General features: G+C 38.4%; 1 protein-coding gene across 1 annotated transcript in view; it reads right to left on the minus strand.

The window, feature by feature from the left end:
- Positions 1-18,869, minus strand: part of LOC127422185 (metabotropic glutamate receptor 5-like) — a 108,378-nt gene extending 89,509 nt beyond the window's left edge. The window contains exons 1-3 of the mRNA XM_051665517.1: positions 18,793-18,869; positions 13,343-13,386; positions 12,059-12,676 (exon numbers count right to left, since the gene is read on the minus strand). Of these exons, the coding sequence (XP_051521477.1) occupies positions 12,059-12,676; positions 13,343-13,386; positions 18,793-18,869 (739 nt within the window). The remainder of the gene's footprint in view (positions 1-12,058; positions 12,677-13,342; positions 13,387-18,792) is intronic.
- Positions 18,870-19,376: the final 507 nt, after the last annotated feature.

Raw genomic sequence — 19,376 nt, forward strand, 5'->3', positions numbered from 1 at the left:
TCCTATTTATAGGACCATACGAGTTTTTTCACTGTGACATTATTTTCAAAACAATTAAGCACATTTCCCCCAAAATCATTAAATGGTAATGTATCTGGATGTTTACTTTTGCTCAATTTATATATACAATGGCAAGAAAAAGTATGTAAACCCCTTGAAATTAGCTGGTTTTCTGCATTAATTGGTCATAAAATGTGATATCATCTTCATCAAAGTAATCTTTCATGTCTTTATTGAACACATCCCATTAAACATTCACTGTTCTGTGGAAAAAGTAAAATAACCCTTGGATTTAATAACTGGTCGATCCTCCTTTTGGCAGCAATAACCTCAACCAAGCGTTTCTGGTAGCTGCTGATTAGACCTGCACAACGTTCAGAAGGAATTTTGAACCATTCTTCCTTACAGAACTGCTTCAGCTCAGTCATATTCTTAGGATGTCTGGTGTGAACAGCTCTCTTGGGGTTATTCCACAGCATCTCTATTGGGTTAAGGTCTGGGCTCTGACTGGGCCACTCCAAAAGGTGGATTTTCTTTTTTTGTAGCCATTCTGTAGTGGATTTACTTCGATGTTGGGTGCTGCATCACCCAACTTCTACTGAGCTTCAGCTGGGGCACAGCCCTCCTGACATTATCCTGTAGGATATCTTGATAAACTTGGGAATTAATTTTTCCCTCGATGATGACAAGCGGTCCAGGCCCGGAAGCAGCAAAGCAGCCCAAAATCATGATGCTCCCTCCACCGTACTTCACTGTTGGGATGATATTTTGTGGTGCTGCGTGTTCTTCCCAATCAATTCAACCTTTGTTTCATCAGTCCACAAAACACTTCCCAGTAGCGTTGTGGAGTGTCAAGGTGGTCTTTGGCAAACTTCAGTTGTGCAGCAATGTTTTTGTTGGAAAGCAGCGGCTTCCTTTGTGGTGTCCTGCCATCGACACCAAGCCTGTTTAATGTTTTTCTTATAGCAGACTCATGAACAGAGATGTTAACCAGTTCCAATGATTCCTTCAAATCTTTAGCTGTCACTCTAGGGTTCTTTTTTACCTCATTGAGCATTCTGCGGGGTACCCTTTGAGTCATCTTGGCTGGACAGCCACTTCTAGGGAGAATAGCCACAGTACTAAATCATCTCCATTTATAGAGAATTTGTCTAACTGTGGACAGATTAGTATCTAAGCTATTCGAGATAACTTTGTAAAGCAACAATTCTTGATCATAGGTCTTCTGAGATTTTGTTTTTGTTTTTGTTTTTTGCAGGGCATGGTCCACGTCAGCAGATGCTTCTTGTTAATAACAAACTCAAAATATTTTAGTGCTTTTTATAAGTCAAAGTAGCTCTAACCCACACCTCGAATCTCGTTTCATTAATTGGATGCCAGGTTTGCCAACTCCTGACTCTAATTAGCTTTTGTTGAAGTCATTACCCTAGGGGTTCACATACATTTTCCACAACACTGTGAATGTTTAATGGGATGTGTTCACTAAAAACATGTTTGTGTGTTTTTAGCTTAAGCACATTGTGCTTTGTCTATACTTGTGACTTTAATGAAGATGAGATCACATTTTGTGACCAATTAATGCAGAAAACCAGCTCATTCCCAAAAGGTGTCAAGATTATTATTCTGTTCTATTTTTACACAGAGATAGGTAGGTCTATTACTAAAATCAGTTGACTTCAGCACCGCTTGTTGCATTATATGCCATTGGCGAGAGTCCAAAAATTGGAAAATAAATGTTTTCTTTGTTTTTCCAAAGTTGGAGTGCAAATAACTTCAGTTTAAGTATTAAAGAAATCTTAATATCCTTTTAGATCCTGGTTTCTGAACAAACTTTTTTGTTTTGTATCTTCATTTTTAAGGCATTCTATATGGTAAAATTCCAGAATTTGGGGCTCTCAATGTGGCTCTGTGCATAAAGTTTAAAATTGTACACATTTTCAATAGTCAAAAACCAAATGTGTGTCACATAGTTTGAAGCTATTTTTTTTTTTTATCTTTCTCCAGAATTTTTTTTTTTTTTAACAAAATAAAAGATTTCAGCCTGTGAAGTTTCTGAAATTTGGTTAATTTGACATGAAATAACCCTGTTGAATTTTTTGTAATTCCCATTTTCTCTCACTATATTCTCTAAAATGAGATTAGATTAATCACTAGATTTTAAAATGTAAATGTAAGCATAAATTATTATGAAAAATATAGCAGCAAGCAGAAATACCAGGGTCAAGCCAATTATCGGCAGCATGAGCAGCGAAAGAAGCGTCGTGATACATTTTAAGTTAGAATTCTGATGAATGCTATAGGAGTTAAAGATAAAAAACAAACATTATGGCCATACTTCTCAAGATACATTACTGTTCTATTTCTGTGTACTAGTTGCACATTAAAATCTCTATCATCAGCAGAACAAAAGTGCTTGCTCTTTTGGCTATTAGTACATTGATAAAGAGCGTTTAGTCAAGACTGTGCAGAGGGTGTTAAGTGCAAGATTGCACACTACACATTGTTTTGTGCATTCTCAAGCACTTTGTAGGATTCTTTGGAAAAAATTGGCAACAACAAAACGTTTACATAAAATCAAATCATGGCCAACCATGGTATCATTGTTATCTGCATGACCCACACAATCTAACAAGACCAGTCTCACAAAAATGCAAACATACAGCCTCAAGTCCATTTTGGTGTGCTTAATGTCAAATTTGTTGATGATTGGCCAGTGGCTGCCATGTTTCTCAGAATATGCAACTGTCCTCATGATCAGTGATGGCAACTCCCACAAAGACACTGCATACAAATTTTGAAATTAATCAGACCAATGTTTCTATATTTAGAGCCACTTTCATATTGTTCCCTGTTATAGTGCCACCAAATGGCCAAACCCCGCAACTTTTTCTGTGTATTCTCAGGTTGAGCTCTGATATAAGTGTGTCAAATTTGGTGAAAATATCTAATTTCACTTAAGAGGTATATCAATTTACGTAAAAGCAGAGACCACTTTTAAAATTCATCTTAAAAATTCAGTTAAAAGAAATTTATTAATGACGCTTCTTATTTTGGTGGTTTTGTTCCGATTGGACGAACGGCTTTGAAGCAATTCGCTAAAGTATTTTTGGAACTATTTTCGAAGTGGCAACAGGCCATAAGGCGAACCATAGCAAATATGGTATCATTGCGCTCGGCAAGTCCTCCCGAACTTAACGAGACCAGCCCTGTGAAAATAGACCAACGCCACTAAAAGTTATAAGCTCACAAATTAAATAAAATTAAATAATTTTTTCACCACTAGGTGGCGCCAGATCCAAACTTCTCAGGCACCTTCAGGGCATGGTCCTGATGACACATACCAAGTTTCGTAATGATACGCCAATGCGTTCATAAAATACAGCATTTTGCACCAAAATTCAAAATGGCTGACGCCCAAAATGGCCGACATGGGAAAATTGGTTATCGTTTGACTCGGAATGTTTCACTGACTCTAAAGAGAACAGATTTATAATTTTTGGCCAAAGCATTCAAGAGTTATAAGCCAAAATAGCAATTTTTGCTATCTCCTGACCAGTAGGGGGCAGTGTGGCGAAACGCTGCAGGCACCTCAAGGCATGATGTCAATGACACATACCAAGTTTTGTCACAATCCGTCAAAGTGTTGCGGAGATACAGCATGAAGTCCATTTTGGCGTGCTTGCCGTCAACTTTGTGAAAAAAAGTGATACATTTTGTGTAGCTCTATCTCACGATCACTTAAAAAAAAAATGGTGGAAATCGGACAAAAATTGTAGGAGGAGTAGCGAAAAAACATGTTTCCTTAAAATTCAAAATGGCGGAAAATCTAGTTGGGCAGAAATCGAAACCAAGGTATGCATTCGACTTGGCGTAAGCTCAGGAGTTTCGTCTCTAGGACTTACAGTTCAAAAGTTATTAGCGTAAACATGAGTGAAACTTTGACCTGTTGGTGGCGCTAAAGTGTTTGAGTTACAGACTCCAAATTTCAGGGCTTGACCCCTAATAAAGTCACAATGCAAAGATTTTCTGTAAGCAAAATATATATATATATATATTTTTTTTTTTTTCTTTTTCTTTACTATTGTTTTGGTGGGGTAGGGTGAAATATGACCTGAGCATGTTCTTGACAGGTATTAGGGAAGGGACATTTAATTTGTAGAAAGAATTTGATTGGACAAAAATCTGAGTAGTCCAAGATGTGTCATCATTATTTATGGTCCATCTAAATGAGGTAGAATATTCTGCAGTCGGGACTCTGTTCTTTTGTGCTTCGGCCGGAGTCTGTTGTGTACAACTGTGCATGTCTTTGAAAAGGTTGCAAGACTGTGTTCCTCATAAAGGTTCCTCTGGCTTGTTAAGGGCGCATTCTGTGCCTCGTTAAGGTAGTTGTGTTCCTGCACTCATCAATGCACTGGCTGATAGATGAGACACGTACAAAACTTGCATCAAAAACTTGCTTTTATTCATGTTTGTTTCTCTCTCCGTCCACCCACGCAGCTCATCGTTTACAATTCAAATGAAAAGGACAAGAGAGACTGAAAGAAGGTAGAGAGGTTGCCATGGACAACATATTGGTTTTTCATTAACAATTATTCAAAATATTCTCATTCACCCTAAAATCGGAGAAACAAAGAGACGCAGCTCGTCTACAGGAGATGCGATATCAAGTGCGTAAGCAAGTGTTTGCAGGTGTGTGTGTGGATCAGATTTTGCCATTATGTAACCAAATGTCCCCATAAGCAGGGTTCAAGTTGAGGGGGGATGTGTTGCAAGAAATCCCCCATGTTGCAAGAAATACCAAAAAGTATCCCCCTTGTAAAACCACCATCCCCCCTTACATCCCCTTTAGATCAATTGTGTCATGTATTACTCAGAACTAATCATGCAAGTAAAATATTTTTTAATATTTTACATTTTTAAATAAAGGCGATTAGCCAGTCAGAATTAGAGTTCGGCATGTGTGGGTTGCCAGATTTCTATAGGTGAAATCCCTCAATTAGATCTTGACACTTGTACAGTTTGGAAATATTCTCCCAGGCTGACGCTTTAGTCACGCAATCTGGCAAACTTGAGCGCACGAGGTCTCTCTCAACAGCAAAAAGACGGCAGTTTTCTGAAAACACTGGCAAACAGGTATGTCGGAGTTTAGCGATGATTTGTCCTTTCTAGTGTTCACGTGAAACTTACACCACTGAAGGTAATACAAGTTTTCAAAAGTTTTGCACACTTTCAAAAATGAGAAAACAGTTCAAGAAAATATTTTGTCTTTCATTAAAAAGAAGAGAACAGAAGGTAAGATATTGCTATGACGAGTGTACAGTTACAACATGTACATTTTTTTAATTCAACCAATTTTCAGGGTTTTGCCCAGAAAACTCAGCTACTGGGTTTTCGTCTCACATTTGCTTTTGTGACACTATCGGTTAGGTTTAGGGTAGGAAGGTAGGTTTTATGCATTTAAAACTCAATAGAGCATTAACCTTAAAAACCTCAACTTTTTGGGAGCACATTAAACTCGCTTATAGCTCCCCTCAGTGGACATTTCACCTTGAAAACTATGGCGAAATGTGTAATGAACCATGTAATTTAATTTTGCAAAAATGTTGCCACAGTCACGTAATAATGGCTGTTAGAACGATAATCTGATGCTTGCTAAATAAAGTGACGCGCGCGATTCAAATCAAACTGTTTGCTAAAGGAAACTTCTGCCGTGACTCACGCAACACGTGCGCAGAAGATATGCAAGGAACAAAATCATGACAACGTATTTTATTTTTTCTGAGAGGTGCAGTTATACTTTACTGACATGATGAATAACCTGTACTGTTTGCAAAAAAATCGCTTAATTAATCCACTTTAATAGGAAGCAGAAATTCATAGATGTGATTTTAAATATGTTTAAAATAGGTTTTGTGTGTGCAGAAATTGCACGTAGACATTTAATCACACATTTAGGCTACTGTAATTACAAAAGCTTTTTGTAATATATTTGCAATGTAAACAATAATTTCTGACTTGTACATTCACAATTGACCAAAATACAGAAGTACCAGGTGTTTAGACTGAAGTTGAGGACAAAATCCATTAGTATTTTAATGCAGCCGAAGCTCAAACAGGATCCGAAAATGTCGCATCTGGAGATGGTCAGAACTCCACGCAGCCCCGAGCGACTCTCCGTTGGAAATTAATGACTTCCGGTCTATCGTCTGTCGTCTGTCGGATGCAGTGAAAAGGCTCAACCTGGAAATCCTCTCGTTTTAGATATCTTATGGTGACTTTGCCAACAAGAAAACTTGTAATTTTATACATGTATAATTTATTTTGTTAGTAGGCAGTGCTTTTTATAATTTATTGCTTGATTCAAAAATTATTTGTGTTTGAACAATAAAAAGTTGTGAATTACTTTATTACTTTATATTAATATTATAGCACTATTATAGTGTAGCACTGTTAAATATCCATCTAAAAACATTTATATATTAGCCCCACCACAAACCCAAATTGGTTAAGGGGCCTTAAAATGTTTCTGTGCCCAGGGTCCAACATTTGGTGCAACGCCCTGATCATCATGACAGAAAAACAAACATTTTATTACATTTTCTTTTTCTGCACTTCTCTGATATTCTTCTCCTAATCCCTCTGTTTTGCTTTCTCCATCTCTCACTCACTCTCAGCGCTCTCTCATACCTCTTCTGCCTGCTCTACAAATCTACACAAATTAGTTCAACTAATCTCTTCATAGCTGCTTATTACTGAGAGGAGACAAGAGACAGAGAGAGAGGGACAGAGAAAGAGAGACAAAGAGACAAGAACACTGATGCTGAAATGTGGGAACTGTATTTATGTCCTTGAGAACTTAAGTGAAGGTTACACTCCACGAGATATAAACACAGTCATTACTGAAGATGCATCTGTGTTTGCTTGTTTTTTCTGTTTATTAACAGGTAAGTCAGGGTGAAAATCTTCCTCTCTTCCTCTTTATGTACTGTATGTTTGTGTGTGTGTGATGTGTGTGTGAGTGTGTGTGTGATGTGTGTGTGTGTGTGTGTGTGTGTGTGTGTGTGTGTGTGTGAGTGTGTGTGTGTGTGTGTGTGTGTGATGTGTGTGTATGTGTGTGTGTGTGTGTGAGTGTGTGCGATGTGTGTGTGTGTGTGTGATGTGTGTGTGTGTGTGCGTGTGATGTGTGTGTGAGTGCGTGTGATGTGTGTGTGTGTGCGTGTGATGTGTGTGTGTGTGTGTGTGTGTGATGTGTGTGTGTGTGTGTGTGTGTGTGATGTGTGTGTGTGAGGGTTAGGTTTAGGGGTAGGGTTAGGAGATAGAATCTATAGTTCGTACAGTATAAAAATCAGAGTCCTCATAATGATAGCTGCACCAACATGTGTGTGTGTGTGTGTGTGTGTGTGTGTGTGTGTGTTAAGTTTTACACCATCTACCATCTTAATTAAGTCTGGGACATATTCCATGTCCACAGCTTTGGGGATGAGGCAGTAAAAGTGCTTACCCCCAGAACCACCAGCATCTGACACACACACACACACACACACACACATATACACACATACACATACATCCAAAATCCTCTCGAGGCTTCGAGATCAGACATAGAGTGGGGGTGGGGGTGTTTCTAGAGTCATAGAATAGAGTGGGATGAAAGGAGATCGAGTGGAGTGGGCGGTGTGTGTGTGTGTGTGTGTGTGTGTGTGTGTGTTTGATCTCAGAGGATAAGAAACACGTTAAGGTGTAAGAACTGAGACATAAGGCTGGAGTGTTAACAGGGCTATTATCGTTTACTAAAAACAAAAACGAAAGGGCGATAAAGGCGAAAACTATGGATTTGAAAACATTTCCATGACTTGAAATGAAGTAAATGAAAAGTGTAAAAAAAATTCAACTCCAATAACATAAAACAAAAATAAATAATAATTTTCATAATTATCTAACTATATGGCAATGCCGTCATCCTGCAGATGGCGATAAAGCATGTGGCACAGGTTAATTCGATGTTTGTGAAACTGATGAAAAGTGTAAATGATGTTGTGCAAAATCTATTTCAGTAAAAAGAAGCATAGTATATCAGTTAGGGCTGTCAATCGATTAAAAGTTTTGGTATGCCGATAAATTAATCGAATTAATCGCATACAAAAATATTCGCTGAGCGCCCCTCAAATATAAATAATTCAATATATAATGGTTAAAAAATTATAAATATTTATATTTAAATAATTAGAAATAAAAACTAATTATATAAAAAATAATAATACAGATAATTATTATGAATTACATTATTTTGGCACAAGTGAACCATTAAAAAAGACAATACAAAAAGTTGCTTTAAAATCCAATATATTGTTTATTAGCATATTATTGAACATAAGCCTATCATTGGTGTACAGTTCACAGCAATCCATTTTGCAACTGAATTTGTCAATCAGTCTGAGATTTATTATAACAGCTTGTCTAATGATGCGTCAATGTACACCTGCACCAGACGGATGCTTTTGGAGCATCTTGGTTGTGTCGCGTCATATACATACCGTTTTTAGGTCGCTGTGTCAAGTTAAACGAAGTCTGAAACTTAGAAAAACACGTTTTGAGATCCCTGCGTTTGGATTTGCACTCCATCGCGTGTTCTCATCTTGTGCTGTCTGTTGTCGGTAAGAGTGGTTTATTCTCTGTATAAGCTGCTCACTGCCTTTACAGCGAGTTTCGCTCACTGCACCCTGGAGAAAACAGGTGGTACACCATGCTTGAATTGCTCTGATGGAAAAAATATTCCTTATTACGGTCCGGTGACATGATTAATTGCGTTCATTGTTTTAACGCGTTATTTTTGATATAATTAATCGCACTGAATTAACACATTAAATCGACAGCCCTAATATCAATATATAAAAACGAAATCGAAATGAGTCCATTAAATGAGCAAAAAATTGAAACAATATATTGCTGAAAATAAACAAAGTAAAAAAGGGTAACAGAGAGATCGTACAAACACAGAGACACATAGTCCGTGATGTAAAAAAAAAAAAGACAGATGTTTTATATTCACAATCTTATATTTCTACTTTCATTTTTCCTCTTTACACACACACATACACACTTTGCAGACATCTTAACACACCATTCCCATCTGATACTAAGAGAGACCACACTGACAGAATTTATATGAAGCTTATGAAACAGACACCATGCACATCACACCTCTAAGCTGTCATGTGTGCGTATGTGTGTGCTTCATCACAACTGAATCTCCAGCGCCTCGGCAAAACAAATTATATTTGACCCGAGTTGTGAATCTGCATTTTGAATTAAATGCGATGAGAGAGAAAGACTGGGTGTCACGAATGATACAAAGACATTAAAAAGACAACACATCTTTCTATTGCGTTGTCTTCACTGGCTGCACACATAAAAGGGGGAATTCACTAAAAATGAATTGTGCCCAATAAAAGTGTGATTATCTGCGTGTGCTGCACCTGATTCACTAAAGCAATGTTTCCAAACCTTTTTTGCCATAAGTGTCCCCCCAGCACCATCAGTAAGGCTTAAGTACCCCTTCATATATATATATATATATATAGTTTATATATTAAAATAATTTATGATGTTTATTTATCAACAACAATGTGCATCTGGACATATTGCTAGGTTATAACAATCTTTTCCATCATTTGATAATTATTTGATTAATTAAAGTTGATATGATAAATCTGGCGGTAATATCGCAATCAGTGTTGGGTGTAATCCAATTACAAAGTAATCAGTTACTGTAATCTAATTACTTTTATTTTTAAAAGAAGTGTAATGCATTACATTTTAAATCATTGTAATCAGATTACAGTTTCTGGCTTTCATTTAATTTAATTACTTTTAAATACATTACAGGGTTAAATATATGATTTATGTAGAATACATGAATTATGGCCCCATAACGAGTCATTGTGAAGGAGAAATGTGCTGAGTGTACGAGTTCTGTTTAACGATGAACAAGAAAGAAATATAGACAATATTTTGAATTTGTTGAGCAGAAAAGAGTTTTAGAAAGCAACTTAAAAGTAAAGTAATTAGTAATGTGATTACTTTTTCAATGAAGTAATTAGTAAAGTAATATAATTACAATTTTAGTTAAATAATTTGTAGTTTGTAGTGGATTACTATTTTTAAGTAACTTACCCAACACTGATCGCAAGGTAAATAGCGCCAGGCAATTTTTGTGAATGAAGCACAATCTATAATAAGCCTAATTTACACAGAAAGAAGGCATGTTTGTGCGGAAAGGAATGACAATGATTTAATTTAAATACTCAAGATGCAGCGCAGTTTCAGTGCTGGCTGCGCCTGTTTAAACGCGATTGCGAGCGGTTAGTGAACGAGACACTGAAATACCACGTGCAAAAGTGCCACAACTGTTTAGTGAATTCGCCCCACAATGTGATCACAGTGCAATCCGATTCACGAACGAATGACTCTTATGAGCAGGTCAGAATGACTTACAGACTTCAGAGTTATTGGTTTGAATCAGTCTAACAAAATACTCACTAAATTCATCAGAGCGGTTACTGAATTAAAAAAAAATGGACTTACTGACTGAACGATTAAAAATTATGTGACTGGGGCAATATTTTTGCAAAATAATATTACATAGTTCCTTACCTGGGCATGACTGCTGTGTGCATTTTCCATTTCCCTTTTTGATTTGTAACTAAAAGCACTTAATAAACATGCATTATGTTTCCAGGAGTGTTGGTTATTCATGTTTTTGAGACGTTACAGACATTACATCAGAAATTAGCATAATTAATTCTGATTCAAAGTAATGTCCAGCATCATCCAATCACTGCCAACCATGTTAAAATAAAATGATACATTATAAATTCTGAATCTATGTACTGATTATCATTGTCTCATGTCTGTCAAACATGTTGAGTGATCCAAACATCATCTGCAGCCTGAAACTGAACTTTTGGTCGGATTTTAGGAGTGAATGAACTTAGCTGCATAGAGAGCTAGAGGATGCTCCCTTGCTCCCTATTTAGTGAATGACTTAACCTCCAGTGAGCTGTCTGTCTGCACTGGTCTCAGAACAGTTTGAAATGCACCTTATTTTCATCCTAACTCCATAAAAAAGCCTCTGAAAGCAAACTGTTTTAGCTGGATGAACCAATTGACTCTCAATGTGATAATGCACAGTAAATATAGGATTTTTAAGAAAAGAATGGGCTAAAGCACACATTAGTGTACATTGTGTTTAGCAGCATGGCATTTCGTGATAAATCACTCAAATTTTAAAAATGGCATATCGGATGAAACTACAGACTCTAATCTTTTGACTCAAATAGGTTTCAATGTAAAAACTTAATTAGGTTTCTTAACAGATGCAGTTTTGTTGGAATTTCTCCCAAAGACAAACTCCGCTGTGGTCGACGCTATGTTGTTTTGTCACATGACAAACCCTTAACACTTTACTGACAGCACACAGTCTCCTGAACTGAGATCAGTCAGTTTAAATTCATTTAAATATGTGTTGCATATAGCAAAGCCAAAATACAACGTCAACGCATCCCTACCCTAAACCCTAAAGCTAAACCTAACCAATTGTGTCATGAAAAGCAAATGTGAGATGAAAAACACAACCACGTAATTTTATGGTGCTTCTATGACACTTTCAGCTCATGTGTCGACTCACGTGCTCTTCAGGACTCTTACCACGGTCCCTTACATCACAAGTGTAACGCTCTATCAGTTAAGCTACCACGCAATTTGATGGCACTTGAACAAGCTTGTAAATGTAGTTGGTCATGTAATGCAAACGTTCAAACAACTCATGCGCTATAGTAAAAGTGTTTAGATGTCATAAGATAGCATTGTGTGAGGAACAGGGCAAAAAGTGTTTATGAACTGACAGTCTTCCCCTTTATTTGTGATTTGTGTGAAAGTGAATAAAAGTTATTGTTTTTGTAGCACCTCTAGTGTTCATTTCACCAGGAAACTGCCTCGATACGAACAACTAGTCATGAAAAAAGGATAATAACGTGTTTCTATGAGAACATGTACTCACCCTCTGTGTGGATGGCAGATACGTAGGTCCAGTTGTACCACTTCACTATGTCCACCATCGCTCTGGCCTGCTGGGCGTCTGATGGCACAACCCTCATGAAGTATTTATAAAGTGATTTATCACTGAGGTCCATGCTGGTGGCGGAATACGCAATCTGCGGAATATTAAACAGCTGCAGCAAATTCTGCACTTGAATGGCCACTGAGCTTGAGCCCGGACCAATCAGCCCCACGATTGGCTTCTTCCCTTTCATGGGCGTGGCTCCTGGGTCCGCACACTTGGTCCCGCCCCCACCTCCAGCCTCCTCGCTCTCATCGGCGGCGACGAGCGAGTCCCGTATGAATTCGATGCTCTGCTCCAGAGCAACTGCAGAATGCCAGCAGGAGTCTCGGATCTCACAACCGAGCGTGACGTTGGGAAGGATTTTTGGGTCTGCGTTGATTCGGTCTAGAGTGTGCATCATGGCCTCGACACGCTGGATGCCATACTGCTCCCGAACGGCCCCGCATTTCCGCTCATGCACTTTGTCAGCCGGAGGCTGGTGGTGCACTGAAAAGAGGGCGCCGATGATGATGTCACCGGGGATGTGGGCCACGACACGCCGCTCGTTGGATTGGGCCGCCGTCACCAGGGATGTCAGTCGTAATAGCAGCACAGCAAGACTGAGGGTGTACAAGGTGGTCATTCTGGAGTAAAGAAGAGCAAAAGGAGCTTTCTCTTTGTCTCGCTTGTCTCCTTTCCCGAAACTCACGTCCACTCACATTTGTACCAAAGTTACAATCAAGTGACAGTGATAATAAGACGAAGTACCAGCACCAGTTGCTTGCACCTGATGAAGTCAATGATGCTAAACATCTGCGGTTCCTCTAGCTCCTTTTCCAAACTTGTCGTACCTGACTACACAAATGGGAAATTGTAGAATCCTACAGCTTTGAACTGTTCTTTCATTTGTCCAAGAGCTTCTGCGATGACCCTGAGCAGGTTGCTGGGTCGTTGCCGTGGCAACCTCAGGCTGGGGACAGCATGCGATGAGAGGCCTCATAACCTTGAATGAGAGAGAAGATGGACACAGTAATATTATTATATACACACAAACACGTAAAATCTGGGAAATGTTGAGCCCTAAATCTGCCATTCATACGAGACAAATGAGCACTGTTGGGCGATTCTCATAAAACCTGTCAAGAAAATGTTCTGGTCCTATTTTACTCTAAAATCGAAAGAAACAAATGTTTGTGACATTATTTTTATGACAGCTACGCACGTTTTACCCCCAAATTTGGTGTATTACTGATCTTCCAAAGCTGTCTGATGGCTTGTGTGAGGAACTGATACAAATTTAAAGGGATAGTTCACCCAAAAATGAAAATTCTCTCATCATTTACTCACCCTGATGACATCCCAGTTGTGTATGACTTTCTTTCTTCTGCTGAACACAAGCAAAGGTGTTTAGAAGATTATCTCAGCTCTGTAGGTCCATACAATGCAAGTATATGGTGACCAGAACTCAAACAATCATATAAAGGCAGCATAAAAGTAATCCATACGACTCAAGAGGTTAAATCTATATCTTCTGTAGCGATATGATAAATGTGGATGACAAATTTTTTTTTTTTTTTACTATCAATCTCCACTTTCACTTTTAAAATGTGAAAGAATGTGATAGTGCAGATTTATAGTAAAAAAGGACATAAATATTGATCTGTTTCTCACCCACACTTATCATATCGCTACAGAATTTATATATTTTACCACTTGAGTTGTATGGATTAATTTTATGCTGCATTTTTGGAGCTTTTGGAGTTCACCATATACTTGCATTGTATGGACCTAAAGAACTGAATTCATCTAAACACCTTCACTTGTGTTCAGCAGAAGAAAGTAAGTCATACACATCTAGGATGGCATGAGGGTGTGTAAATGATGAGAGAATTTTCACTTTTGGGTGAACTATCCCTTTAAGTCTTTATTTAATGATCATGGTCCCCGTCTGCCGTAACACTCAAATCCTGACCCATGTTCATTTAAACATTCAAAATTGCCGCTTCAACAAGCGTTACCACAGCTTTGACGTCAGATATGTCAAATGCCATTGTCTCTCGTGTGCCTTGTGACCGATTGCGACATTCTTATGTTCTGAACGAGATGTGGTTTCACGGAGAGGAAGATTTTCAGTGATTAAAACTTTCAGTTTCACTCTGTTCCTCATACGGAGCTATCGTATGGTTTCAGAAGACATTAAATGTAGCATTTGGAATACTTTTATAGTGCTTTTATGTCATTCTTTAGAATAAATTATTGTGACTGTACTTTGATTTGCTTGTTATGTCTCTAATGGCAATTTTCCACTGCACGTTACAGTTCAACTCGACTCGACTCTGCTCGCTTTACTTTTCTGAGCTTGCTTTTCCACTGCAGTTTAGTGCCGCCTCAACCTGGGTGGGATTATAGGCTGATCGTCATAGTTGCGTCACCCCATCCAGCTCTCGTTGGATCCTCTCCTTGGCTACTAACGAGAGGAACATCTGCACCTCGTTTATTGACCACAGCGTGGTTTTGCGCACAGCCATTTCTTTTTACAATTCGAAAGTCGCGTGAACAAATGATACTGCTATCGCTGTTGCTAACTTTAATACTAGCGGGTTGATGTTCCATGTCGCAAATCCAGTGACGCTGGTAGTGACTATTCTCTCTGACCAATCAGTGATCTGCAGGGTTTTGATGTCACATTTAGTATCGTCTCGGCTCGCTTGGAACCTCGACCGAGGTGGTACTAAAAAAAGTACCAGGTACTATCCACAGTGGAAAACCCCCAAAAAGCGAGCAGAGTCGAGTCGAGCAGTACCGTGCAGTGGAAAAGCCCCATTATATTGTTAAGAATTAGTTAGGTTTAGGCATAGGGGTGGAGTTAAGTGCTCAAAAATATCTATATAGTGTAATGTAACTACAATTATTGTGGCTAAATTTACCTGCCTGCTATATGTTTTATATTGTTTTTATGTGGTTAGGTCCAGGTTCGGGGTTGGGTTAGGGGATCTAAAATATTGATATGCTAGTATAGCCACTATATTTATAAGTAGTAATAGAACGATATATCGGCCAGGCCGATTAATCAGACGATATTTGGCCGTTTGGCTTGGTTGATTAACAGAAGTGTTAACATTCCCTTTTGTCAGTTCCAAAATCAACCAATAGATTTGTCAATGGATGGTCAACACTTTCTGTTTTCAAGCTTTTTTCTTTTAAGTTTATGCAAATTTGAGTACATATTGCATAAAATGAGTGTACATATGATTTGCTATTTTAAATGTTTGTCGCATTTTTATTGGCCATCCTGCTCTCTAGATATCAGTTTGGGCATCGGCAATTGAAGCAATAAACCAGAAAATTGCTGAGCCTATGACAGAATCTTCCAAACTGAAGTTAGAACGAAATGACAAGGACGTTTTCACGATGCAGACTAAAAGTCCTACAGTGACGTCTGTGTCATGAGACTGCCCTAGGTTGACGTATCTTTTCTTGTTTATATCAAACGCTGTGTGTTATATTATTCTGTTGCAAACTCATCTGTCACTTGGTAGAAGTTCTCCAAATTAGGCAGATGGAAAAATGGACATTGCATGAAATGACCTTATCCTCGAAAACTGAAATATTAATATATTTCAGTGTTTCATTTTAACCCTCCTACTGCGTTTGGGTCATTTTTGACCAGGAAGAGGTATATACAAATTTTTAAATACCACATAGATTTTAGTATGTGAACCAAACTTTGTGACTTTGTCAAAACTATAAAAATACACATAATAATTTTTTTTTCAGATTTTGTAATAAATTTCAGAGATATAACTATTTTTTAAAAATCTGTTGCGTTCGCAGGTCAATTTTGATCAGGGCATCAATTGTGGCTTTACACGTGATATTATGTAGATTTTTTTGTATTTCTATGAATTAGATTTTTGCTTATAAACACTTCACTTACATTAAACCTCTTTCCCATACTCTCTCACACAGTTTTTTTGTCTCTCACTGGGACTACACATACAGTCACACACAGACACAAACACATTCCTGCACAAAACAGACATGACAGACATAACAAACATAACAAATAAACTAAACCAAATGTATTACTGTCTAAAGGGGGTGTGGTGAGAGCAAAAGTTCATGTACACATTAGTCTTAATAGGGCTTGAAAGAGGAAATTGTCCAGATTTTACTCTGCTGTCATCTGATGCCGAACCAGCTTACAGCAAACTCACTCATCAACATTCAGCAGTTAATACAAGTAAATAGAATACATTTTGCATTAAAAAAAAAAAAAACATCGTAAAGATGTATTAATGTTATATAGTTGAGTTGTAAAGTTGTTTTAAATGATGTTTAGTTGAAAAATAATACGTTGGTTTCATAACTTTTGACCACCAAGTTGTATTGAGCAGTTATGAGTAAATGGAAATTCATTCAAATTACTAGTAATTCTCATATTAGATGTTAATATAAATTGTATATTATGCAATATTTAGATACAATTTCCCAGAGATGTTGGTAAAAAAATATGTCTTCACATGTATCACACTGGTTTTGCTTCAGTTAATGTATATTTAGAAATGTCAAAGAATTTCTACATTTTATTATTTCTAAAAAAATATGGCATATTAATTAATAACCTTTGTATTTGTCAGTTAACATGCCAACAATATCAATATTTTTACAAATGTAAACAATTTAATAAAGAACTTATTAATGACTTACAATATAGTTTTGATGAAAACCATCAGGTTATAAATGATTTATAAGCTTGAATTGCACCGTGTCAAAACTGACCCGCGAATGCAAAAGGTGCAGATTCTGAACACAATAGGAGGGTTCTTTTACACATACACTTAGCACTGTGTTGGCTCGCCATATGATGTCAAATGTAAAATCTGCGATCTGTAGAAAGCCCAGTTGAAAACGACAGCATTGATGTCCTGTATGAGTGTGCACTAGGTCAGAAAGTGCAATTGATGTGACAGTGTTGTTACAAGGCTGTCAACAGAGGTTCAAGATTGAACGAATGAGGTTTCAACACCCCCAACACAAACAAACCCACACAAACCAGTTATATCGCCTGTCAGACTAATCCATTGCAGGTGCAGACCAAAGATGAGGCGACAATTACAAAAGGACTCTCTCTGTCTATCTCAGAACATTTACAGGATGAATAGACTAACATCGAGTGGTTTTTAATGAGCAACTCATTTGGGTCTCTTTAGAGCGATATCATCAGTATATATAAAGACCAGTCCCTTATTTAGCTGAATCTAAGGGACAGTTTTAAATGCCAAACCGCAGAGTGGAGCCCGGATCCTTGTTTAAATGTGTTCTGTGGGGTCCAGTAGAGACGGTACTCTGTCATGATGAAGCTGTTTCGCTTTCGAATGAAAGATAGGGACAAGAGCAATGAATGGAGGGGAAAATAACTAATGCATCATGGTGACCCATGCATAATAGAAACAGTAGGGGGGAAACAAACACCTTGCCAATTTCAGGCAAACATGGAAAGCACATTGAAAATCAGGCTGGTATTTAAGGAGCACTTCACTGAAATTAATCTGAATATCAGCCTGAAAGGGCAGAGAGAGCACCACTCAAACCCTCGAAGATAAACGGTAATCAAACGGGACGACCTTGTTGATAAACGGCAGCGCGAGCTGGAGATTTGCGCTGTCCGCGGTGCTGAAACGCATCTGACACTGCATTGGCCAAAGAACTCCATGTGCTACAATGCACCTAATAAATTACCTCCTTTACCCCCTCAATCTAATGCAAAGAGATTTTCAGACAGCCATTGCAAATGCAAGGCATAAAACACAAGCAACATTTCTAATAACTCATGTGCCATTGCATATTATTGCAATGCACTACATATTGTGCATTTGCAAATTAACATATAACATGCTCAATACGTCATATGGCATTGCATATTTTGCAATGCAATACGAACATAAAATCCCCAATAAGCCATATTGGTGAGCATGCAAACGAGATGCTCGCGCACTCGAAGTCGAGTTTGTAGTGGTTGATAATCTGCAGCGCGAGCAAAGAACTCTCGATCAGTCCTTCATTCCAGAACATCACAAACTCAAGCGGAGAAAGTGTGCTACCCGTTTCCATTCACAGGTTGTCTGTGGTGATGTGCGGGTGATGGTCCTTACCTGCCCGGTCCCCGTGCCACTATTCACTAAGGTCACGGATGGCGCGTGCCTCTCACAGGTGTAGTCTCGGAGATTTTGAGTCGGTCTAGCTCGGTAAACGGTGGGACAGCTACTGACACCGGAGAGCCACTGATCTAGTGTCGTCTCGTCGTCTTCTCACGCACTAACACTGCTGATGCGTGATCGTGCACACACACACACATCCTGGCGCCAGTCCGCGACTCACTCCCCCTCCCACCCGTGAACCCCGAGACTGGCTGCATCCAACCCGCCTTGGCACCTCAAAGTGTGCGCCTCTCCTCTAAACGCAAGACACATGTTCTACTGATGATTTCACTGATTATTATCTTATTGCATTTTATAGGTGCGCTTTTAATGGGCAAGTGACTGGCCGGTCATGCGCGCGCCTTTAGAGTTTTTGGAAGCTGTGCTGTTGTTGTGAATGAATCAATTAGGTTTGAGCCCCATACAGTGCAGGTAACGGCCCGTTAGAGAGTACGTGATTTAAGGACAACAGTTTCCATTTTAAATACAAACCCCTGCTGTACCCCACCTAGAGAGCTATAACCTCCACCAACAATCCAGGAGAAGACCACCACACCACCTTGTGGCATTTTAATCGGAACTGAAATTAAAGTAATCCAAGTTAAGATCACTCCACAGCATTTCTGGCATAATGTTGATTACCACAAAAAATTGTTTCGACCTATCCCTCATTTTCTTTAAAAAAACAAAGAAGAGGTCGTGGTCACAGTGAGGCACTTACAATCAGTGGCGTAGCCAAGGGCTAGTAGACCCAGGCCCACCCAGAATTTTAGAGATTATTCTTGGACTTCAAATATATATTTATAAAATAGTTTAAAAAATGCATAAATTCTGATTTCAGAAAGTGTGAAAAAACTGTTTGATTGCACCGCTTGTCTGGGGGGGGGGGGAGAAAAGAAACTGGGCAAAAACTTGGACCATTCATTTTTATTGTGGCCCACAGAAAAGTAATTTCCTGGCTATGCCCTTGTTTATAATGGAAGTGAATGGGGCCAATATTTGGAGAGTTTAAAGGAATATTCCAGTTTCAATACAAGTTAAGCTCAATCAACAGCATTTGTGGCATAATATTGATT

This window comes from Myxocyprinus asiaticus, chromosome 31 (genome assembly GCF_019703515.2).
Source record: "Myxocyprinus asiaticus isolate MX2 ecotype Aquarium Trade chromosome 31, UBuf_Myxa_2, whole genome shotgun sequence".
NCBI lineage: Eukaryota > Metazoa > Chordata > Actinopteri > Cypriniformes > Catostomidae > Myxocyprinus > Myxocyprinus asiaticus.